Genomic DNA, 25,642 nt, shown 5'->3' with positions numbered 1-25,642 from the left:
ATAATGACCTTTTTGTCAATTGACATTCTTACATTGAAAACCACAACCCTTTTAGATTCTCTCCCATAATTTCATTTTTTTTTCTATTTCTAGTCAAATATTCTTCTTAAATTGTCATTTCCAGCATGGAAATCTGTCATTCCATATTTTCATTGGCACATTTATGCTTACTTTTAGATATAAATTTTCAGATTTTTCTCAAGAGATATTACCTTTTTTCATAATGACATTTTCTCTAAGAATGATTTTTCCCAAAATAAAATGGGAAAATATTTCATTTGTTTGATATAGAAATCTTAGAGGATTCTGAAGAAACAAGCAATATCCTAGACATATCATTTGAATTTAGTTACATAACAAAAAAATATTAATTTATTTAGTTAGTGGATCCTATATGAAATTACAAAGATTTTTTTTATAGATTATCTTAAAAAATTATTGAATTATTAATTTAGCATATTGGTATCAAGTTGAGACCCGCAAAAAAATTATTTAATCAAGATTATCAATTTGTCGAAGGAGGTTCTATATATATATATATATATTGAGATATGATCAATCCGGAAATGTATGTTTTTGAAGACAAAATTTAATTTTTTAAGGACAATATTTTATCATTGAGAGTCAATTTTCTTGAAGTGTTGAACATGGATGGGAAGATTTGAGAACAATTTTAGTACAACAAATAATTTTCTATTCTAAAATATATATATTAAAAAGGAATATATATAATAATAATAAAATTTTTTAAAAACAAAAAGATAGTGTTTTTAAATATATCTTTTAATTGTTTTAAGTTATTTTCAGGATTAATTTAAAAAAATATCATGTATACATGAAGAATTATTAAAAATAAACCATTATAAGTAATAATTGTTTTTCAAATATATTTAAAAAACTAAAAAAATATGTTAAAAACATTTCAAGTCCCAATACATTTTATTTTACAAAGTATTAAAAAACTATTTTTAACCACTGTTTTTAAAAACTATTTTTCATAATTATTTTCAAAAACACTTATTAAACGAGATCATTTAAAAAAAAAAAACATTACAAGCCAGAAAGCCTCTAAAGTAATATTATTCCCTCATCAATGTGGCCTCTAAAGTAATATTATTCCCTCATCAATGTGGTAGTTGTTAACATGAACACTCATTTATTTAGGATGCTAATTACAACTATTTTTTGAACCCATGATCTATAGAAAAGGACCAAGTCCTGAAGGAACAAGCCTTTGGATTCCATAAGAAAGATGAATGATATCTTGCAGGCAGATACATGCAATCGTGAACAACAGCCGTGAAAATAACTAAATAATATTCGTACAAAATACCAATTTTGTGTTAAACAAACATGGCTTTTTATTTATTTTGTCCTAAAAAACAATTATCAAACACACCGATCCAAACATATCTTATTTTGAAAGAAACATAGAGAGATCCACATGAGTTTACATGATGACCTCTCAATTATTTAGGATGCTTACTCCTCTAGCCTATTGATATAATGGACACAACGATAACACAGCTACAAGAACAAAGAAGAGGGCCAGGATCTCCCATGAAATATACAGTATCATTTAATTCTGAGATGTGGCACCTTACTGCCTGCCTTTCTATGGTCACCAACTTGGAGGAGCTTCTTCTTGTGCAATCGAGCTTGGTGTTTCAGGAGGCTCCACTGGATCAGGACCTGAAGGAACAAGCCTCTTCACCAAAATGGGTTTTGGTAAATGAAGTGGATGGTGTTTCAGGAGGCTCGACTGGATTAGGACCTGAAGGAACAAGCCTCTTCACCCCAAAATAGGTTTTGGTAAATGAAGTGGATGGTGTTTCAGGAGGCTCCAGTGGATTAGGACCTGAAGGAACAAGCCTCTTCACCCCAAAATAGGTTTTGGTAAATGAAGTGGATGGTGTTTCAGGAGGCTCCACTGGATTAGGACCTGAAGGAACAAGCCTCTTCACCCCAAAATGCGTTTTGGTAAATGAAGTGGATGGTGTTTCAGGAGGCTCCACTGGATCAGGACCTGAAGGAACAAGCCTCTTCACCCCAAAATGGGTTTTGGTAAATGAAGTGGATGGTGTTTCAGGAGGCTCCACTGGATCAGGACCTGTAGGAACAAGCCTCTTCATCCCAAACTGGGTTTTGGTAAATGAAGTGGATGGTGTTTCAGGAGGCTCCACTGGATCAGGACCTGAAGGAACAAGCCTCTTCACCCCAAAATGGGTTTTGGTAAATGAAGTGGATGGTGTTTCAGGAGGCTCCACTGGATCAGGACCTGTAGGAACAAGCCTCTTCATCCCAAACTGGGTTTTGGTAAATGAAGTTGATGGTGTTTCAGGAGGCTCCATTGGATCAGGACCTGAAGGAACAAGCCTTCTTATCTCATATCGACCAGCAGCAAGAGAGAGCAAGCAAAATATGAATGAAGAGAGGAGGTAAGTCCTCAGGACCTCCATGGTTAAGACTTAAGAGGCTGTGTTTCATCTCCAAAACACTCTTGTTATATACTTATACAGCCTTCTCATGCACTCAAAAGTCAAAACTCACAAGCCATTTCATCCAGCCATGCACAATTAATTTGGTTATAAAGTTGCACTATTTCTAAGGACACCCTAATTTATAGACTTTCCACCTGTCTTTCTATAATCGTGTCCTTTCTTTTTTCTTTTATGTACGTAGAATTCTCAACTGTGTCCTATATTTGGAATATATTAAGGTCGACCCATCAACTATTGAGAGTAACTCATTAAAAAAGGTGTTTTTTTTTTTCCTTATTGATTATTTTCTTTTCCGAATAGTTCCTTTCCAAAATAATAAAATTTATATTATTTAGACCCGCAATATATTTCATGAATTCTAATATCTGTCACATGCAACATGATATAAATCTATTAGCAAATAATCATAATCAACCTTTTCTTTATTAGGATATCGAGGTTGGAGATCTCCTACCAAGAGAGGCTGTGATACCTTATAAGGAGAGACTAAAAAGTAAATAGAATAACGTACTCTTGATCATTAGAGAAAAATTTAACAATAAGATAGAATTTTGGATTCACTAATTCCTTAAACAGATAGAAAATAATCATATAGAATTTAGGATAAACTAAATCCCTAGAAAATAAGAATGAAAATTAATAACATAAAGCTTCCTAATCACCTAAATATTAATAAAAATTCAAAAAATTACAAACTTGCTGCTAAATAATATTCTCTGCATATATATATATATATATATGTATGTATTTAGTTTTTCACTTTGATACTAAGAGAGTGTTTTTTTTTGTTAGCTTTTTGTCGATTTTCTAATTTTTTATTATTTATTATAAATTTTTTTGAATTAAAAAAATTAAAATATTTAGTTTTTTTTAAATAGAAAAAAACATGTTGATTTTTTTTCATTTATAATATTTAATAGAAATAAAATATTATAAAAATATACCATTTAATACTTAATACTATTAATTATTATTTAGTTTTAAGTTCTAAGAAAAAAAAAAAAACACGATCTTAATTGTATATATATATATATATATATAATATTAATTTACTTGATTGACTTTATTTTCCATTTTTTATTTTAATAATAAGTGGATCTCAAAATAATTATAAAAACTACAAAATTATTTTAACATAAATAAAACACATTTTTATTGGTCTTGCATTTTAATGGAAATTTATTTATTGTCTTCCTTTGTTTAAGGTAACCATACAACTAAACTTCATTTAATATAAATTATTTTTTTTGTTTTTATTTTCCTTGATTTGAGATTTACTTAATTTCTTTATGTTTGCTACAGAGATAGATAAACCCTATAAAGGCTAGTTTTTAAAAGGGAGAATTATCTTTTGGGGGTAGATGGACCCCCAAATTAACAAAAGGTCCATATAACTCTTTAAATTGAGTTGAAGGATATGAAATAGTAACGGACAAATATACCTTTAAGAACACATATAAAATATTTTATAAAATTAAGTTAAATAATTTTTTTAATAATTTTTTTTCAAAAATAATAAATTAATTTTTTTTCAAAAATATTAAATTAAATTAAAGTATTTAAAAAAATATTAAATTAAATATTTTTTAAAATATTAAATTAAATAAATTTATTTTAAAAAAATTAAATTAAATAAAAGTATTTTAAAAAAATATTATATTACATAAAAGTATTTTTAAAAAATTTATATTAAATAAAAAATATTAAATTAAATAAAAGTATTTTTCAAAAATATTAATTTTTTTTTTCAAAATCAACAAAGGGCATTTTTGGAAATACTGAAGGATGATATCTTTCAATTCAATTTCCATACTTTCATTGGGTCTTGGACTTAATTTGAAGAGTTACATGGACCTTTTGTTAATTTGGGGCCCATCTACCCCCAAAACATAATTCTCCCTTTTTAAAATGGAATGCGATAAGAATATGAGATTTTTTTAAAAGAAATGTTGGGTTAGGTTGGTATGGGTATGATTAAAAAAAGTATGAACATTTTTTTATAAAATATAATTAGTAAAATATTGTTTCATTTTGAGTTTTAACTAACCTAAAATATATTGAAAAGAAATAAAATTAATTTTTTTTTTATAATATACAAATATGAGATATATTATAAGAAATATATTATTATTATTATTATTATTATTATTATTTTAATTTTATGATGAATAAAAGTATGTTTGATAGTGATTTTAAGAAACACTTCTATTTTTTCTTAGATCGGAATGATAAAAAAATTTAAGTATTAAAAAGGTTGAAAATACTTCCTAAAATCTTAGTCAAACGAGCTCTAAGTCTTATTTGAATCAACTTTTGAAAGTTAAAAGATATTTTTTAAAGTTTAATAAGAACTTCTACATCTATGATTTGTTTGAAAGTGTTTTTACAAAGCACTTCTAGTATAAAACACGTATTTGAAAAAAAATCAATATTTTACTCTACTCAAATGAGTTATGATTTAAAAAATAACTTAATATATAAGTCAAGAAAATATTACTTCTTGTAAAAGTTTTACTTTTTTCAAAAAAATTATGACTTAAAAAATAACTTAACATGAAAATCCAAGAAATTTTAATTCTCATAAAAGTTGTTTCATATTTAAAAAATAATAGTAATATTTACATAAATACTAATCTAGAAAATGTTAGTTGTCATAAAAGTTCTTCCATATTTAATAAAAATAAAAATTAGACAAATGCCACACTTTAATAATTGTTTTTTTTTAAATGATTTTTTTTATTAATAAGTATTTTATTTTTCATCTTTTATTTTTTTTATTACTTCAATTAAAATCATCTTTTTAAAAGATATCTTATCTTTGACTATTAGAGTTTGGTGCGTGTGTGTGTGCGTGTGCGTGTGCACGAGTGCGGTATGAGTGTGCATATGCATGTGTGTGTTGGTGTATAGTTTAGGGTTATGATGGTTGTGCTTCTATTGTAGCTGCTCTAATTCTCCCTTCTTGTACCAATATTTTATATAGTGGATTTCCTTCTCCTTTGTCCATGGTTTTTCCCATCTAGAGTTTTCCATGTGGATTTGTGTGTTCTTATTCTCATTCTTTTATTGTCTTTTCTCGTTATTTCATAAAATTGACCCATGTAACAAAATACACATTCATACATACAAACTCATGTAGAATATATGTTTTTTCTTTCGATAAAAGTCAAAATAAAATCGTGATTTGAAAAGCTCTAATTTTAGTATTACAAAATTTGATATATTTCATTAGCTAAAATAGAGTTATATATATATATTTGGAATGTAATAATGTTGCTTTGTGGGAAAATGGTTGTTGAAAAATGAACTTGAGATAAGTGTGCAACATCGAATATGTTAAGCAGTGCTATTAATCTAGTATTAATATGGGTGCAATTTGAATGGGTTGGTCAAACCCAACCTAAACCGAACTTGATATTTGGACAAATATTTTCAATACTAGGATTGAGCTTGGGTTAATTTTTTTCAACCTAAACTGAATGTGGTTGGGCTCGGGCCAAGGTTTAGACAATTTGAGCCTAACTTGAACTCAATTTAATTTTTTGTACAATATTTATAATGTTTATTATCTAGCATAATAATATTCATTTTCTTTTTAGATTTTAAAGAACAGATATCAAATTATAATTATATTATATACTTTTTTATTTGTTAGAAAGATATATAAGTTTTTTATTATTATTATTATCTTGAAATTTTATCTTATTTATTGTTTAAAGTTTGGTATAAATTTATAGAAAAAAGTTTTTAAAAACCAATATGAATGGATTTTGAATCATGCAACCTAATCAACTCGACCAACTCGAGTCTAACACAATCAACTCGAGTTTAATCTCATCAATCTAAATTCAACCCGAATTTAGAAACATAAGGTTGAGTTAGAGTTGGGTTGAGTACCTCATGTTATAAATTAGTTTAGGTTGAACCTAGGTTGATTGTTTTCTAATTTGAGTTGGACTTGGGTTAGCTATTAACCCGATCAACCTGCCCAAATTGCAGCCCTAACTATCAAGATAATCAATATCCTGAAATGAATGTCCTACTTTGTACTTTCTAACTATTAAATCTTAAGATAAGAGGATTAGCTTGATTATATTAACTACCAGTTAGTTTTTAGATGAGAAAGTGAAGACCTTTATCACAATATTTTTCACCATAATTTTTTTTTAAATTTTTATAGGCTTTAATATCATGGTTTTAAAAACTGGACCAAACCGGCGATTCGATTTGCCAGTGTTGGGAACCCTGGATTACTCCATTCTCATGCCCTGAATCGTGTAGGGTGCATCCAAATCTATCATAGGCTCTCTAAATCTATCATAACAAATAAACACGTATTAAAAAAAAATGTGGATACCATAAAAAACATAGATCTAGAGAATAAAACCACACACCATTGATTTGGATGTTCTCGGATCAATTCCAATCGGTGTAGATAGCTCCAAAGTCATAATATCTCGTAAATACCATGATCTTCCGCTTGATGGCTCTTCCTTGTGTCTAGGCACTAAGATGGTGATCTCAAGGGTGAAAACTAGGGTTCTATCTCTAGACTAAAGGGGAGAATGACAAGACTTGGAAACCCTAACCCCTAAAAAGGTATTTATAGGCTTCCTATTGAGCTTAAGTCATTTAAGCTCACTATGGGCTTGGATCACTTAATCTAGCCCAAAAAGGTTGCTAATTGATTAATTAACCATATAAGGCTCTAATTTATCAATTAGCCTAGTCCAAACATACCACTCACTTATCCTTGTACAACCTTGTGTAATTACCAAAACGCCTTCATGCACAAAAGTGAACTAATAACCCATCCAACCTTCATAAACCATGCCATCAAAGAATATAAGCTCAGAGCAGGGACCATTGGGACCTATAGGAGTACTGGCTTTCTCATAATCAAATTCTGAAATTGACTCAACATCCCACTACAGAGAGTCAACTATACTCCAATACCCTATGTATATTACAATGAGACACCAAGTGCTTAGGTTCATGACCTACTATCTACTGCATGCAAACTCCCCATGAACTGATGTACGTAATTTAATAAGGTAGTACTATCACCTATCAAGATTACCTCTCAAATCCCTAAATTACAGATCACACTTATTATGTGATCAAATGACATACTCTAGCTTCAATGAGCATATGTCAAATTCTACTAAAGGAATTACTATGGCCATAGATTTCATCATCACATGTCTTTTGGATCACCCAAGGGGACACACTGTCTGAATCCCATGAGATATCATGGTGCCTCTATTGAGAATACCTATTGCCATCAACCTCCATCAATAGTGACCCAATCCATAGGGACATATGACCCACTTTAGGGTCTCACCCATAGGTTAAAGCCTCTTATTGATTTTGGCACAAACTCAATATTCTCTCAAGGTTGAAAGTCCATGCAGTATAGTAACTTGGTGAATCATGACAATTGATAGTCTTATACCATGATTTACCGTAAGGCTTGTTCAATGTGCATCACATACACTAGTGCACTCACCATGGGAAACCCATCCTGATGGCCAAGACAAGTCATCCCACCAATTAAGAGGTAGTGCACTACAGTCTCTATTGGATTGCCCAAATCCATGAACCAACTATCAACAACTTATCTACTTACAAGGAACCCATGACTTGTATTTTCTATGCAACTCTTGATTCACCTAAGTTATGTATAGTGTAAGAGACATGGGTTAAATGCTCAAATCAATGTCAATATACTAAAGGGATAAAAAAGTGATAGTTAAGTTTAACTTTGTTACATCATGTCTTGCTTTTTGGGGCTCAATCCCAACAGTCAAACCATTAGTCGGTCACTATTTTGGTCCGGTTCGTCTTTGAGCCGACCTTGAACCATTGAAATCGGTGGTTGGATCAGTGAACTAGCTAACCTGATCAATTTTGGACAATCCAAATAGTTCGAAAGACCCTTTTTTTCCTCCATTTTGAAACATCATTTTGATGCATTTTGCATCAAAACGACGTTGTTTTGCCCCTCTACCCATTCTCTACCTTCTACCTTCACATTCGCTCATTGCCTCCATCTCCAACTCCTCCTTTCTACACCATTGTCGCCCCCTCCAACCCCGACCCAAAGCGTCACCGCCGATTGATGATGATCTCATCCCAATGATGATGCCATCCTGATAACTACAACTTCCCGTTTCTACGTCACTATCTTCACCTCCAGCTCCACCCTAAAGCGTTGTTGTTGACTAATAATAAGGCAATTCTGAAGACGCCATTACCTTGACAACGATGTCATCCCAACGCTATAAGTTGTAACAGTTACTATAATTCAATAAAATTTTAAAACTTTTAAGTTTTAATATAGAAATGTTAAAGTTTATAATTAAATTTATGGCTATAATTTCGTGAATTTTAAATCAAATTCTAGGTTACAATACTATGTGATTATATTTAAAGGGAGAATTGTGTTTTAAACCCAGATGGACCTAGAAATTGGCTCAAGGTCCTTCTATCACCCATAATAGATGGCAAGGATATGAAATAATAATGGACAAAAATACCCATTTGATTTACCACATCAAATATAATAAATTGTTCCAACTCTTGTGGTGTTTGTGGACCCATCATTTTGTCTTTATTCCACCACTCTTCACATGCCAACTCTAACAAATTCTTCCTTATTTAACCATTTTTGGATTTTTCATTGTTTTTCTAAACTCTTTTATAAAAAAAATAAATCACATTATTTTTTATTTTTAAAATATAAATAAAAATTACATTAATGATTTAAAACTATTTTGAAAAATACTTTTTAAAAATTATATTAATTTAAATAAATGAAACCTATCTTTTACATTTTAAAAGTAAATAATTTAATGATTAAAACACTATTTAAAAAAAAACATATTCACAATTTTCTTTTCTTTTATATTAAAAGGCATTTTTAAGTTTTTTTTTTTTTTTTACTATTCTAAAATAAAAGGTTTAAAATTTATTTTAATATTTTTCCTTCCTTATTTTAATAACTTTTTGAACATGACTTCTAGTAATAAGTTATATGAAATTTTGCAAATTTATCTTCTAAGGAATTTTTTTTTTTTAATGATTTGAATTAATTGAAAGTTTATTAAAATAAGAAAAAAAAAAAAAAAAAAGGATGGATGAAGAGTTTTTATTTTAAATACCCAACTAAAATGTTTTCCTATGATCTTATTTTAGAAGTGGGTTGTGTGAGTACATAGTATATTAGAAATTAAATTTTTCTTGTATAAAATGGTTGAATGATATATTTACTCATTTTAGATGAAAACAAGTAGTTAAAAATTATATAGGCTATGTTTAAGTTTGGCTTAAAAATATTTTTCGAGTTTTTATTTTTATTTTCTATATTGTCTCTTTTTGAAAATACATTTATTTAAAAAATGAAAACTATTTTTAAAAATGAAAATTGAAAACCTTGTTTTTTCTTATATGAAAATAATAAAAAGAATTAAATTTCATTTATTGATTATTATTTTTATTTTTTCCATTAGTTATTTTAATAATAATAAAAAAATATATACTATGTTCACAATTAAACAAAGGAATTGGCCAATTGTGTGTTTTTTTGTGTTACCATCTTTACATGAAAAATAATTAAATAGCCAAATTATATATATATATATTATATATATATATATATATATATATATATATAATATATATATATATATTATTATATATATTTATTTATTTATTACTCTTTTAATTATTTTTTCTCTGTTATTTTTTTTGTATAATAGAAATTTTTTAATATATCCATAATTAACAAAGTAACAGATTAATTGTGCATATTTTGATCTATTAAAATAAATTACTTTTTAATTTAAATATGAGATATTATTGATAAAAAATAAATAAGATATAATGTTGTAATATCAATAGTAAATATTAAAATTTCTTTTACGTGTTTTAATTGTTTTAAATATCTTTTTGTAAAAGATTTCAATCGATTCTGATTCACTCCCTTGCTTTTTCCTCTCACCTAAGATTAGGGAAATCTCCTCATACGCATTCCTTTATCACATATTCATCTCATGCACGTTTGTATACTTGCACATGACAATTTGAATACTAACCTTGCTAATGATTATTTGGGAGTGAGCTTTATATTCAAGTTTTTCTCCATTTTCTCAACCAAATTAATGGAAGCATGGATAAGACACATATTGAGCTTATTCAGTATTATGTATAGAATTTGTGCCACTATACAAAGGTGTTACACTAATTATACAAGGTCTATACATTAATTGAACAAGGGGTGTACAAGGTTGCCCTTTTGTGAAGGATATTAATTGATTCTGAACCACTCCTTATCTTATTTTCCTCAACCAAGGAATGAAGACTCTTCTCATACACATTCTTTCATGACACACTCCTCTCATGCACTTTATTACACTCGCAAATGGCAATTCAAATACCTATCCCATGAATGATGTTTAGGCAAAATAAAATTTGAATTTAAGTTTTTCGCCTTTTAATAAACCAAACTATTAAAGTCATGTTTAACACACCTATAGGCACATATTCATTACGAGGGATATGAAATTTCCATTACTGTATAAGAGTATTACACTAACTAAACAAGAGAAATGTATTAAGTGTACAAGGGGTTTAACAGACTACCTTTTGTGAAATGTTTCAATCAATTTTGAACTATTCCTTTATTTTCCTTATTACCTAAGGATTGCACACTCATGTCATGCACTTTATTTAACTCCCACATGGAAATTCCAGTACTTTCCTTAGTAATGATGTTTAGGGAAAAAAATTTGACCCTAAGTCATCCACCATTTTCTTTACCAAATCATTGGATGGCATACATTGCTTGATGACACACTTATCTCATGCATTTTTTTGACCTCGTACATGTTTATCGGATTACCTACCCCACTAATGATGAATAGGAAAAATATTAGGTTCAATTTTTCTTTTTTCCTTGAGTCATGACAATGGAAACATGGTTAACCCACTCATATGCACACATTGCATTCTAGGTTTATGGAATTTGTGCAAATGTCAAAGGTTTACACTAAGTGTACAAGGTAAATGTACTAAATGTACAAGGGTGTATAAAGCTACCTTTTTTTTTGAAGGAATTTAATAGATTTTAAAAAACTCGCTAACTCATTTCTTTTTTCCAAGGATGGAGGACATTCCATAGACACATTTCTTGATGACACACTCATTCTATGAATTTTTTTGACATCGTACATGTCATTCGATTACCTCACTAATGATGAATAGGAAAATAAATTAGGTTCAATTTTTTCCTTTTTCCTTAAGCCATGACAATGAAATCATGATTAACTCACCCATATTCACACATTGCATTCTAGGTCTATGGAATTTGTGTAGATTTATAAGGTATTTACATTAGGTGTACAAGGTAAATGTACTAACTGTACAAGGGTGTACAAGGATACCTTCCTTGAAGGAATTCAATTGATTTTCAAAAACTTGCTTGCTCATTTCCCTTTGTCAAGGATGAGAGACATTCCACAGACACATTGCTTGATGACACAATTATCCATTGCATTTTTTTGACATCATACATGTTCATTCGATTACCTACCTCACTAATGATGAATAGGAACACAAATTAGGTTTAATTTTTTCCTTTTTCCCTTAGTCATGACAATGGAAACATGGTTAACCCACCCATATGCAGACATTACATTTTAGGTCCATGGAATTTGTGCAAGTGTACAAGGAATTTACACTAAGTGTATAAGGTAAATGTATTAATGTACAAGGGTATACAAGGCTACCTTCCTTGAAATATTTCAACTAATTTTCAAAAACTCGCTCGACTCTAATTTCTAAATTTCATGATCCAAAATTGGTAACTTCATATGTATTTTTTTTTTTTTTTTTTGTAGTTTTAGCAGTATTCTTTGTTTGGACATTTGAATAAGTTATAAAATAGGAATAAACAGAGTACCATTACATGGAAGATACATAATACAACTTCGAAATGACTACATTAGTGCCTAATCTTGATGCAAAATAACAATAGATGCAAAGTGTAGCTTAGTTGTACCACAATTGAGCATAACTAAAACAACTTTCAATTGACAAACATGATTGTGAATGTTACAACACATCTTAGTACAAAAAGGGCCATGAGCATTTAAATACTCGAATGGAGAGTTTGAACACACGAATGAGGCATTTACACATCCTTCAGGATGTACAAACACTCATGGTAACATCTAAACATTCTTTTTTTTTTGTTCAAATGTTTCTTGAGGGATGTTCAAACATTGGATAATTTTTTAGTATTTTTATTTTGTTTTTCATAAAAATTGCAATTATAATGGTTTTCCAAATTAAACTCTAAGGTTTTATTATTATTATTATTATTATTATTATTTAAGTTTATCATATTGAATATGATGTACAAGGGATTAGTAATCCCTATCAATACTTCACCTCTCACTCTTTAACAGCATTCTTGAAAAATACATTTTGGCAATTTTGAGGTCAAGGATTTGAGTCACTTCAATATGATTTTTAAGGTGATCCACTAAGAATTAAGCACAAGGGAGTATTGCATCAGAATGTATGAGAGTAGTGTTAGGTGCTAATGATATAAGACCTTAAACAGTAGGAACATTCAATCAAGTAAATCAATGCACTTTTTTTCTACTATTTAGTGGCTTATTTATGGTCAAAAATCCATTTTTAATGTTTTACATGTAAGGATTTCTAGGTGGGTTTTCCATATAAATCTCGTATTCACTACATAATTAATTATTATGGTACATGAAATTGATTTATTTTTACCTAGCATTGATATATCTACGAAGACATTAAAAAATTAGGATAAAGATTGTAATTTTGGGGATATCTTGTTAGGCCTACATTTTCACTTTCTTAAGGTAGTATCATTAATAAAAATAAGATCTATGACTAAGATTTTATATTATTTGACCATGTATAAACTTCAACAAAAAATTTAATTAGATATAATTAATCATCTAACCTAAGTTTTATTCAAAAACCCATATAATTTAAATTTTTTGAAAACCTTTCCATCTTTTCTCAATGTTTTCCTATTGAACTGCACATGTACTCTTTTTTCAACATATTTTTTCAAAATTTTCTTATATCATTAGAATTAAGTCTATATTTATGAATTTTTTTATTATTGAAAAAAGAAAAAACCATAGTCTTAGACTTAGAGTGTAGAATGTAGTACTCAAAATTTGATATATATTGTGATTTTAAAATTAACTTATGCTTTATACATATTTTTATTAATTCATCATGAGTACTGATACAAGATTACACAGTGCAGTTGCACTCTTATTGTGAATCTAATCACATGCTAAAAAAAAAAAAAAAAAAAAAAACTTGAAAGAACAAGTAAAATTACATGGCAACTACCTAGCTGCATGCCCACACTATCAAAGACATTCCAAAAAATTCTTTCCCACAATGCTGGGAATTAAAATGCCCAAGTTTCAAGATAAAAATCAAAGTCCCACAACTCTGGTTGTAGTTATTCTTTACTTGTAGATTCATGGACAAACTTGTTAAGTCTATCACACATATCCACTTTGTTCTAAAACTAAAAGTAGAATCCCCAACCTGCCCAAAAAGGAAAGCCCAAAAATAGTTCACATTCCCATTCAAATAAGCCAATTTTCTCGAGAAAAAGCTAGTGAAAAGGTTGGATTTACATGATTCAAGCTTTGGAATAGTCTATAAGAACCCATCAAGGAGAATAGGTCACAAATTGTGTGGATTGAATGGAGTTTCCTAAATTGGCGATTACCCAATTTTTGACTTATCAAGGAGATTGGCTAGCGCAATCTAAAGCAATCTTTTAAGATTGCTAAATTACCTTTCTTATTTATTATTATATTTTAATTTTTGAATTTTATGAGGAAGTAATAAATTAAAAATTCCCTTATTTCCATTTTACTTTGGGGTAAGCATGATTTTAGGAAATAATGGATTCAATTTTCATAATCCAACTTAGGATATTTTAGTTTCCCTTTTCTAGCTATCTATGAATCCTAGGCAGACTATTGGGGATTTTCTAACTGCCAAATTCGTAGACCTCTTTGTATTTAAATAGTCATCTACTTATTGAAAAATAATACAGATTTCATTCATAATTTTGTGAGAGAAAATTCTCTTTGATTCCTTTAGAACTCTTTGAACTTATCAGAAAGATTTTTGTGGCGTTCTTCTTCAATTTATCAATCAATCTTTCCATAATTGATTGTGGAGTCTTCATTATACCAAGGTTCTTGCTTCCAAAGAAGCAACAGGTCGCGGTTTCATATAAATTTGTTTTTAGACGATCTTGGAGCCATTCTTGATCCGCAAGTTTCTCAATTTTGTGGTGCGGATTGTATCAGTTGGTATTAGAGTTTGGCACTAGTTATAGGTTTGCCTGTTTTTTTTATTTGAAAAAGAAAAAAAATTTGAAAGGAAAAAAAAAACAAAATTGAAAGAAAGTGATATTGTGGTGTAACTCTTGTAATTCTTGTTTCAATTTTACATCTTTGTGTTTTTTTTTCAATTCCACAAATCCGAATTTCTTGCTCCAAACAAACCCTAAATATGTAGGCTCAAAAGAACTAATTCTTTTGTGTCAATTTTGAAACCCTTAAACTCATGACATAACCTTACTTTGCTAAGCCCTCAAATCCAAATTTCTCTTGGTGAGTCCTTGGTGAATTGTTGCTAGAAATCTTGATATTTTTTTTATTAGTTTGATAAAAACCTATACGAGTGGAAAAAGACAAGAGTGGTAAGCACAAAAGAGGGTAAAAGCTAATAATATGCTTTTGTGTGAAAACACGAGTGAAAGTTGAGTGAATCATTCTTTGAGTGAAACATGTGAGCGAGTGTGCGAGGGTTTTTTTTTTTTCTAACTTTGTTTGTAGCAAAAATGTTAGACGAAAAGGACAAAGAGACTTTTGGGAATGCATCAGAAGAGGTTGATCTGAAGTTTCTAACAAAAGATTTAATGGGTAAGATGAGAAGAGTGTTGAGAGCGAAGATGGAGTAGGTTCATGAACGGATAGATTAGGTAGAGAATGCACGTGTGGAGCAGCCACAAAACACTCATAATGTGTGTAGAAGACAAGAATTCCAAACAACTCTCCTCAATCTCATATTGCTTTGGTGATCAAAAAGCTATCAAAACACCAAAACTTAAGGCAATTTGATTAGAATTGATTGAAAGGGGCCTTAACATGTTAATTGGGTTAAAAGGCAAAAACTACTACTCAAAAGTGTTTAAAAAGATTAATTACAAGCTATCAAATAGCACTTTTTGAGTAGTAATCACTCCCCCCAATTGACATATTGCTAGTCCCTTAGCAATGAAGGAGAGAAAAAATAAAATAAAAATACCATAATTTACAAATCATGCTAATCACTTCCAAAAAATATTTAAGTGGCATGACTGACAAAACTCTCACATGGAACATTAAAGAAATATAGCCTCAAATTTTAACAAGAGTTATAAAAAACTTTGCTAAATACCATTGATCAAGGGAATGCATTATGCAAATTGAAGTTTTAAAATCATCTTTACTTCCAAAGAACCAAACTTTAATCTTCCACAAAAATCTAAGTGTAAGATGATAGAATCCGAATATAGTATGCCAAACTAATCTCTCCCCCCAACCTATCTCTTTTCAACACTTAGCAAACTGACCAAATTCAATAAACAGAGAATACACATTTTTTTTTTTTTTGGTATGAGGTAGCAGGCTTAAGGGGCATTCTTTTCTGTTTTGTCCATGTAACGGGGGTCCATCGATGACTCCCAACCAATTAAGGTTTAGGGCATCAAGCTTTAAGGATCTTTCAACCACTAACTCCTCGGATTTTACTCCGGACTTTTTCATAAACCCTTTTTGCCTACCATATGCTAACTCCACCTGTCCACCCTTGTAATGAGCATTGAGGCCGGTGACTCCCAACCAATTAAGGCTTAGGGCACCAGGTTTTAAAGGTTTTCACCATATACCCCTCAGACCTTGCTCGGGTTTCAAGGCAAGCAAACATTTTATTTTATCTCTTTTTCTTTTTCAAAGGCTCATTGGCCTTTCATAGGGTGTCTCAATATCATTAAAATGAGGTCAAAGGTACCAAGTCCCAAAATTTTCTAAGTCAAGGGGGAAATAGTTTTTCATCATATACTCGGAACCTATTGTGCACAGTGTGTGGATAGCTTAAAGTGGAAGGACTAAACTTGATTTCAATAGAAGTTTCAACAATTGAACCACTTTAGCAAGCATAATCCAAACTCTAAGTTAGATACAAAGCAAAAGTTCAGCTTCTCCTGTTTTAATTTGAAAATTTTTCTTCATAAACCATGGAGATTATAGTAATAAACAAACAACTACAACTAATTTACTAGACAAGGCTAAAATATCAAAATAACTTAGCATACTTCCTTCAACTTGGCAAACTTCTTTCCTCATATCTCCCCCCAACCGAGCTGAGCATTGTCCTCAATGTGATATGGGTGATTGAAATTAAAGGAAGGAAGTGGTACCTCCTGGGTGATATCAATTTCGAATACTGATTGGAGAAACCACATGTTTCAAAAAGAATAAAAGGTGTGAGCAAAGGAAATAAGAATAAATTAATGCTAAGAGTTAACACAAACTAGACTTTGTATTACTTTAATCATTTGAGTACAGCTGGAAAAGAAGTAATACAAGCGATCCAAGTAATCCCAAATATGCTATCAAAATGTGAGGGATTTCATATATAACTAACTAAAACTAAATACACAAAGGAAATATATAATAGATATATATATATATATATATATATATATATATATATATATATATATATATATATATATATATATATATATTCAGATAGGAGAGTGGTGCTGGTGCTGATGGCCTAAGGAGATGGCTCTGCTGTGGTAGGAGTGACATGCTCATCAGTTGCTGGGAGGCCAAAATGATGCTGAAGCTGCCTCAATATAGTAGTATGCTGAGCTTGAGTGGTCATCATTTGCTCCTGGCGAGCTCTCAAGGCTGCCATCTCTTGAGCAAGGCTGCTCTGAGAGGCAGTCAAGGTCTACAATGCCTGGCATAAATCCCTATATTCAGAAATAGGGATGGCCATCCTAGGCTCGGCTGATGTGGAAGGCTGTACTGATGTTGGAGCAACGGGAGGGACTGGAGAGGCTCTGGCTGTGGAGGGAGAGGCAACAGGTATACCCTCAGGTATAAGACGTGGGGATGCTCTCCTAGCAGCTGGAGCCTGAGCTGGCTGTGGAAGCTCTGGCTGCTCCATCCTATAAGCTGTCATGTTGCTCCATTTTTCGAAAGTAAACACATCCCTACAAATCCTCTTTCGCTCCTGCTGAGGCTTTGTTGGGTACCCCAGATGCTCAAGAATTTGGCAAAGCAGCCTTGGGAAGAGAAGAGGGATGACATCAGCTCTTGACAACTTCTTATTATGCACCTTCTCTTCAAAATAGAGAAGGGCTGCCATGATCAAGTGGTGAGGACCAAAAAAGTATCCCTCACACATTCTGAACAAAGCCTCCAACAGAATTCCTCTTCTCTGAGTCCAATGCTGGAGGGGATAGATATTATGGTGCAAAAGGGCATCAATGAGGAACATCCTTGGAGGAAGTTCCCCCCTCAACAGATATGGATTTCTGGAAGCTCCTCCAGACAGGATATGCACCATCTCCAGCTGAGATGGACTGGCCCAAGCTCGGAAATCATCAAAATGGCTAGGCTCATATGGGATATGCAAGGCCTCAGCTATGTGACGAGCTCCCAGGATGCCATGTCTCCCATCAATAGTGAAATGAATTAAGGTAGGATCCCTGACTTGCTGAGTAGTCATGGATTGATAAAAATCCATGGCCACTCTTGGATAAAAGAAGTCCCGCGGGGTCAGAAGCTGCTCCATTTGATATCTTCGCAGCAATTGGAAAGAACCTTCAAGCTCTGGTCGCAATTGAAAGGCAGCTGTGTCAAAACACAGCTCAGAATGGAATGGCCTAGCTCTGCAGTCCAAATTGCCTTCAATTGGAGGCTGAGTGAGCATTGGACGCCTGATTATCGCTTCCAGAGCTGGCTCAGATGGAATTTGTGGCTTAGGAGGCGGCGGCTGTCTTGCTTGAGGCTTCGCCGGCGGTGCCGGAGATGGCACAGGAGTGGCCTCTAGAGATGGAATAGGGGATTGAACAGGGGATTGCCCTGTCAAGTCGATGGGTTCCGAGCTTTCCACTCTAGCTCGCTTTTGCAGGGGTCGGCCCCCTGACCTGGTAAGGTAGTGCCTTGCCGGCGGCGTTTGAACTACGGGCTTGGCTGAGCGCTTATTTGGAGCGGGCTTCTGAGGCGGCGAAACAACTTCTGGTCGTGGAGGCTCAGAGGTTGAAGCTTGCACAGGCGTCTTGCGCGGGGCTGGATTTTGGGCGGACGGGGAGGAAGACTTCGCGCCTCTGGTTCGTGCCATTACGAGGTTTGGGCGACGTTGATGAACGGAGGGGACGAACGGAGGTGCTAGCGGTGTCGGGCGATGGAGAGGAGGTGAAGAGACAGTTGCTGCGACTTTTCCTCTTTCTGAAATGGTTTCGCAGCCCAAATGACCGGTATTTATAAAGAATACCAGAATATGAAAGGTCATTTTGGGTTTCGCAGAAGAAAATCACTTTCGCAGCAAAATTGGGCGTTTCGTAGGAGAAAATCGCTTTCGCAGCTCACTTCGCAGCTGCGAAATTGGAGTCACTATGCTGCGGAATGGCGCTCATGTGCCAAAAATCGGTTTCGCAATTGCGAAACACTCTTCGAAATGGAGATATCGCTGCGGAATGGGGCTTTTTTGTGCTTTAGTGGTTCGCAGACCACTTCGCAGTTGCGAAGTTGGGGTTCTTGTGCTGCGAAGTGGCACTCGTGTGCCATATTTGGATTCACAGCTGCGAAAACTTTCGCAGAGGACTCAAAAGTGTTGCGAATTGATTTCGCAACAAAAATCCATTTTCGCAGAAAAATCCTCTTTGGCTGCGAAATCTCGCAGAGCTCTTTTCCTTCCCTGTTTTTGCTCTGTTTTTGCTCTGTTTTCGCTCCAATTTCTTCCCGATTTCTTCCCTTGCATTTTCTTCCACCTGGGATCATTCAAACAGATGAAATTACATAAAAACACACAATTTAAGATAAAAAACTAAGATCAAAAGTAGAAATAAAACTTTAAAATTTACAAAATTTACAAAAATTTTGGACTTTGGTAAACCAAGTCCATCAAACCCTTCTTTGCTCAGGCTTTTTGAGGCTCAAGGAGGTTGATCTCCTCCTTGTCTAGTTTGAACGGCTCCATGAATGGCTTGAGACGATATCCATTGACTTTAAAAGTGTCATTGCCATTGGAATTCAATAATTCCACCACCCCATGGTTAAGTACTTGATGGATAATGAATGGACCGATCCACCTAGACTTGAGCTTTCCAGTAAAGATATGGAGTCTTGCGTCATAGAGTAAAACTCTTTGGCCTTTCTGAAATTCCTTGTTGGAAATTAGTTGATCATGCCACCTCTTTATCCTCTGTTTTGCAACTTTGGAATTGATGTAAGTATCATTTCTTAATTCCTCCATCTCATTAAGGTCTAAGCTCCTCTTTGCCCCGGCCCTGATCAAGTCCATATTCAGCTTTTTGATTGCCCACCAAGCTTTGTATTCAACTTCCACAGGGAGATGACATGCTTTACCATAGACAAGACGATAGGGGGACATACCAAGAATGGTTTTATAAGTTGTTCTATATGCCCACAATGAGTCATGAAGCTTAACAGACCAATCTTTCCTGTTTGTACTCACCACTTTCATCAGTATGTTCTTTATCTCCCTATTTGCTAGCTTAACTTGCCCGGAAGTCTGTGGATGATAAGGTGTAGCTACCTTATGCTTCACTCCATACTTGGCTAACAAACTTTCAAAAGGCTTGTTGCAAAAATGAGAACCTCCATCACTGATTATAGCTTTGGGCACTCCAAATCTTGCAAAAATGTTCTCTTTCAGAAACTTGAGAACCACTCTATGATCATTTTGTTTACAGGGGACTGCCTCAACCCATTTAGAAACATAATCCACCCCCACCAAGATGTAGGAATTACCAAAAGACATGGGAAAAAGTCCCATGAAGTCAATGCCCCATACATCAAATAGCTCAACTATTAGTATGGGGTTCATTGGCATTTGATTCCTTTTTGTCAGCTTGCCAAGCCTTTGGCATCTATCACAACTTCTACACATGATGTGGGCATCTTTGAATAGAGATGGCCAAGTAAACCCTGATTGCAACACCTTCATAGCTGTTTTCTGAGAGGCAAAGTGGCCCCCACATGCATTCTCATGACAATGGTTTAGAATTCCCTGTTGCTCTTCCTCAGGCACACATTTCCTTATGATCTGATCTGCACAATATTTAAAAAGGAAAGACTCTTCCCAATAATAAGCATGAATTTTTGCAAAGAAGTGCTTCCTGTCCTATGCATTCCACTCACTTGGAATTTCACCAGTTACTAAATAATTAGCAATATGAGCATACCAAGGAGTTTTGACTCGAAACATAAGTGATTCCTCAAGAAAATCATCATTAATAGGCAAAACATGAGAATTATGTGCTATAGCTAACCTTGAGAGGTGGTCAGCTACCACATTCTCCACTCCTTTCTTATCTATGATTTGAAGATCGAATTCTTGTAACAAAAGAATCCATCTTATCAACCTTGCTTTTGCATCTTGCTTTGTCAATAAATACTTCAAGGCTGAATGGGCAGTAAAAACAATGATGAAAGACCTTACCAGATAAGCACGAAATTTGTCCAAGGCAAATACCACAGCTAACAATTCTTTCTCTGTAGTTGTGTAATTCCTTTGGGCTTCGTTTAGTGTTTTGCTTGCATAATAGATCACATAGGGCTTCCCATCTTCTCTTTGACCAAGCACAGCTCCTATAGCAAAGTCACTGGCATCACACATTAGTTCAAAAGGTAATTGCCAATTAGGGGCCCTCACTATTGGAGTTGTTGTCAAAAATTTCTTTAATTGATCAAAGCTATCTTGACACCTTTCATCCCATATAAACTTAGCATCCTTAGCTAACAGCTCACAAAGAGGTTTTGAAAGTTTTGAAAAATCTTTGATAAACCTCCTATAGAAGCCTGCATGGCCAAGGAACTGCCTTACTCCTTTTACAGTTGTTGGGGATGGCAATTTGGAAATGAGCTCCACCTTTGCTTTATTAACTTCAATGCCCCTTTCAGAGATGATATGACCAAGGACAATTCCTTGACGTACCATAAAATGGCATTTCTCCCAATTGAGCACCAAGTCTTTTTCAATGCATCTGTGAAGAACTGTTTCCAAATTGACTAAGCATTCCTCATATGTACCTCCATATACGGTGATGTCATCCATGAAAACCTCCATAATTCGCTCCACCATATCATTGAAGATACTCAACATACACCTTTGGAATGTTGCAGGTGCATTACACAAACCAAAAGGCATTCTTCTATAAGCATATGTTCCAAATGGACATGTAAAAGTAGTCTTTTCCTGATCTTCCACAGTAATCTCAATCTGAAAATACCCTGAATATCCATCCAAAAAACAGTAGAACGGATGGCCAGAGACTCTCTCTAACACCTGATCGATAAATGGCAATGGAAAATGATCTTTCCTAGTTACTGCATTTAACTTTCTATAATCAATACACACCCTCCACCCTGTAGTGAGACGCGTAGTGATTTCTTCTCCTTCTTCATTCTGAACCACAATAATCCCTGACTTCTTTGGGACCACTTGAGTAGGACTTACCCAAGAGCTGTCAGATATAGGGTAGATAATACCCGCTTGAAGTAGCTTCAGCACTTCAGCTCGCACAACCTCTTGTAGATGAGGATTCAATCTTCTTTGAAATTGACGAATGGGCTTAGCTTCCTCCTCCATATATATATGATGCGTGCAGACTAAAGGACTAATGCCTTTCAAATCAGATATTTACCATCCTATAACTTTCTTACACCTCTTGAGAACTTCCAGTAGACACTTCTCTTGATGACTGGTCAAAGATGAAGATATTACAACAGGACATTTATTATTGTCTTCAAGGTATGTGTATTTCAGCTCTGCAGGTAGAGGCTTCAAATTAAGTTTTGGGACCTCTTTTTCAGCATCTGCTCCCTCTTCTTCATTGAACAAAGGTAGAATCTCTTCTATCCTCCTCCAATTTTGTAAAGTAGCAAGCTCATTAGGAGGTTCAGACAAACCTTCCTCACAATCCGCAAAACTTTCATTCAGTTTATCTTGCATATTCTGATTGCAGTGCTCCTCTACCAGAGTGTCAATAATACACACTTCCTCTGGACCCTCTTCTTCTTCCGGAGTGATTTGCTTTTTAGACATATAAAAAATGTTGAGATCAAGTGTCATATTGCCAAAAGTGAGTTGCATGAGCCCATTCCTACAGTTGATAATTGCATTTGAGGTAGCAAGGAATGGCCTTCCCAAGATGATAGGAACTAAATTAGCTTCCTTTACAGTAGGATCCGTATCAAGAATAATAAAATCCACTAGATAGTAGAAGTTATCAACTTGAACCAAGACATCCTCAATTACTCCCCTGGGAATTTTTACTGACCTATCTGCTAGAGATAGAGTAATTGCTGTTGGCTTCAACTCACCAAGTCCCAATTGCTTATAGACAGTATATGGAAGCAAATTCACACTAGCTCCCAAGTCTAATAAAGCTTTCTCCACTACCTTTCCTCCAATGATGACTGAAATGGTAGGACTTCCCGGATCTTTGTACTTCAAAGGAGACTTACACTGTAAGATTGCACTTACTTGCTCAATCAAGAAGGCTTTCTTAGTTACAGTCAATCCTCTTTTGATAGTACACAAGTCCTTTAGGAATTTTGCATAGGTTGGAACTTGCTTGATCATATCCAACAGTGGGATATTGACTTTAACTTGTCTCAGTACTTCAAGAATTTCAACTGCATTTCTAACCCCCTTCTTCCCATGCAATGCTTGAGGAAAAGGTGGAGAAGTTGATTTTTTCAGCATTTCTTCCTTCAGAAGTTCCTTCTCTGGTTTTGCATTTATTGTTGACTAACTGTCCTCTTTCTTTTCACTGATCTCTCCCCTTTTGTCTTCTATTTCCTCCCCCTTCATTGTCTCTTCCTCTTTCTCAACAACAGGTGGCTTAGGTGGTGGCTGCTCAATTTTTTTACCACTCCTTAGAGTGATCAAGGCTTTGACATCTTTCATCTGTGATGATTCTCCCTCATGGCTTTCCATTTCATGGACACCCTTGGGATTTTGGTTGGGTTGAGAAGGAAATCTTCCCTTTTCTTGCACTGTATTCAAATTTGTAAGCCTTGATATTGAGGCTGTTGGTACTGAGGTGCTCTAGGCTTCCATGAGAAATTTGGATGATTCCTCCAACTTGAGTTGTAAGTGTTTCCATAGGGTGCATTGTTATTGGGCTTGAATTGTCCAACAACATTTGCTTGCTCTCCAAACATTTCCCTTTCAGTTGCAATTGTAGGGCATTCCTCCACCAAGTGTTCATATGATTGACAATTAGGACATAGCTTCACTTGCACTGGTGATTCAGCAACAGCTTGCACTTCATGTACCTTTTTCAGTTCCAGATCCTCCAATCTTCTTGTCACAGCTGCAAACTTTGCGTTTGTATCATTTTCCTCTTTCAAGGTATACATCCCAGCCTTAGCATTGAAAGCACTAAGTTGAGATTTCATCCTTCCCACTTCTCCTTTGGTTGGTTCATCCTATCCCCTTGAAACTTCAGCTACATAATTCAAGAAATCCATAGCTTCCTCTGGATTTTTGCTCATGAAATCTCCTCCACACATTGTCTCCAGAAGTTGCTTCATTGGGGATGACATCCCATCATAAAAATAACTCACCAATAGCCAAGTATCAAAGCCGTGGTGAGGACATGCATTAATAGCTTCCATATATCTTTCCCAACATTCATAGAATTTCTCATTCTCTTTAGCTGAGAAATTTGAAATTTTCCTTTTCAAGCCATTTGTTCGATGAGTGGGAAAGAATTTCTTAAGGAATTCAGCTTGTAAGTCAGTCCAAGTACGGATACTCCTTGGCCTTAAAGAATTAAGCCAAATTTTGGCTTTATCCTTTAAAGTAAAAGGAAATAACTTAAGCCTCATTAAATCAATTGAAGCTCCTCCCTCTTGGAATGTATTACAAACATCTTCAAATTCCTTAATATGTGCATAAGGATTCTCACTTTCCATCCCATGGAAAGTTGGTAGAAGTGGAACAATATATGGTCTGATCACTAGCTGCTCTGTAGGAGGTATTATACATGACGGTGCACTCATACGAGGTGGATGCATACGGTCCCTCATTGATCTAAATTCATTGAGATTGTCTTGACAACCTTGGTGACTATGCTGATCTTCAGGTGTAGTTTCCATGATATTCAAGCTCAATTCCAATTCCTTAGTATGAGGGGTATCACTTCTAACAAGCCTTCCTCCACTGCCTCGTATCCACTTTGGCATACAAAACTAGTATCTATCTGAAACTAAGATGAAAATACAGGACAACAAAAGAAAACAGGGCTACAAATACAAAATAAAACTAAACTGAATTTAAAAGCTAAATTTAGATTATGAATCAGTAAAACTAAAAAATGAAAGTTAGTAAGGTTAAAGAAACGTTACCACACTTGTGATGAAAATCACAAGTACATTGAAATAGTATCACTATAACTTGACACCTTCCCCGGCAACGACGCCATTTGATTCATGCCTAATTGGTGTCTCAGCTGATTCGTGTCCAACTGGTGCTCCTTGATGGCGGGAGTAATCAACAAAATTTATAACCTACAACACCATGAACTAGGGTAGCAAAGAAAAAGCTATTATAGCATAGTGGCTCTAGGATCGTTCACTGGGAAGGGTACTCAAACTAAAAATGATACCAATTCAAAGTGAATTGGTGCTGTTTCATTTCAAGGTTAGCTTAAGAAATAAAACAAGAACTTTGGTTGAAAAATGTTTGGACTTAGATTAACAACACAGCAAGTGATGAAAATTACTTAAGAAAAAAAGCAT

The 25,642-nt window shown here is 33.5% G+C and overlaps 1 protein-coding gene and 1 non-coding gene across 2 annotated transcripts; one reads left to right on the top strand and one right to left on the bottom strand.

The window, feature by feature from the left end:
- Positions 1 to 1,685: 1,685 nt before the first annotated feature.
- LOC117905544 (opioid growth factor receptor-like) lies at positions 1,686 to 2,459 on the bottom strand. The gene has a single exon (XM_034818443.1). It carries the CDS (start codon positions 2,457 to 2,459, stop codon positions 1,686 to 1,688), a length of 774 nt encoding a protein of 257 aa, XP_034674334.1.
- Positions 2,460 to 24,482: 22,023 nt separating this feature from the next.
- Positions 24,483 to 24,590, top strand: LOC117907999. The gene has a single exon (XR_004650119.1). It is a non-coding gene; the product is annotated as a small nucleolar RNA R71 (small nucleolar RNA).
- Positions 24,591 to 25,642: the final 1,052 nt, after the last annotated feature.

This window comes from Vitis riparia, chromosome 18 (assembly GCF_004353265.1).
Source record: "Vitis riparia cultivar Riparia Gloire de Montpellier isolate 1030 chromosome 18, EGFV_Vit.rip_1.0, whole genome shotgun sequence".
Classification (NCBI taxonomy): domain Eukaryota; kingdom Viridiplantae; phylum Streptophyta; class Magnoliopsida; order Vitales; family Vitaceae; genus Vitis; species Vitis riparia.
This window is presented reverse-complemented; position numbering and strand designations above follow the sequence as displayed.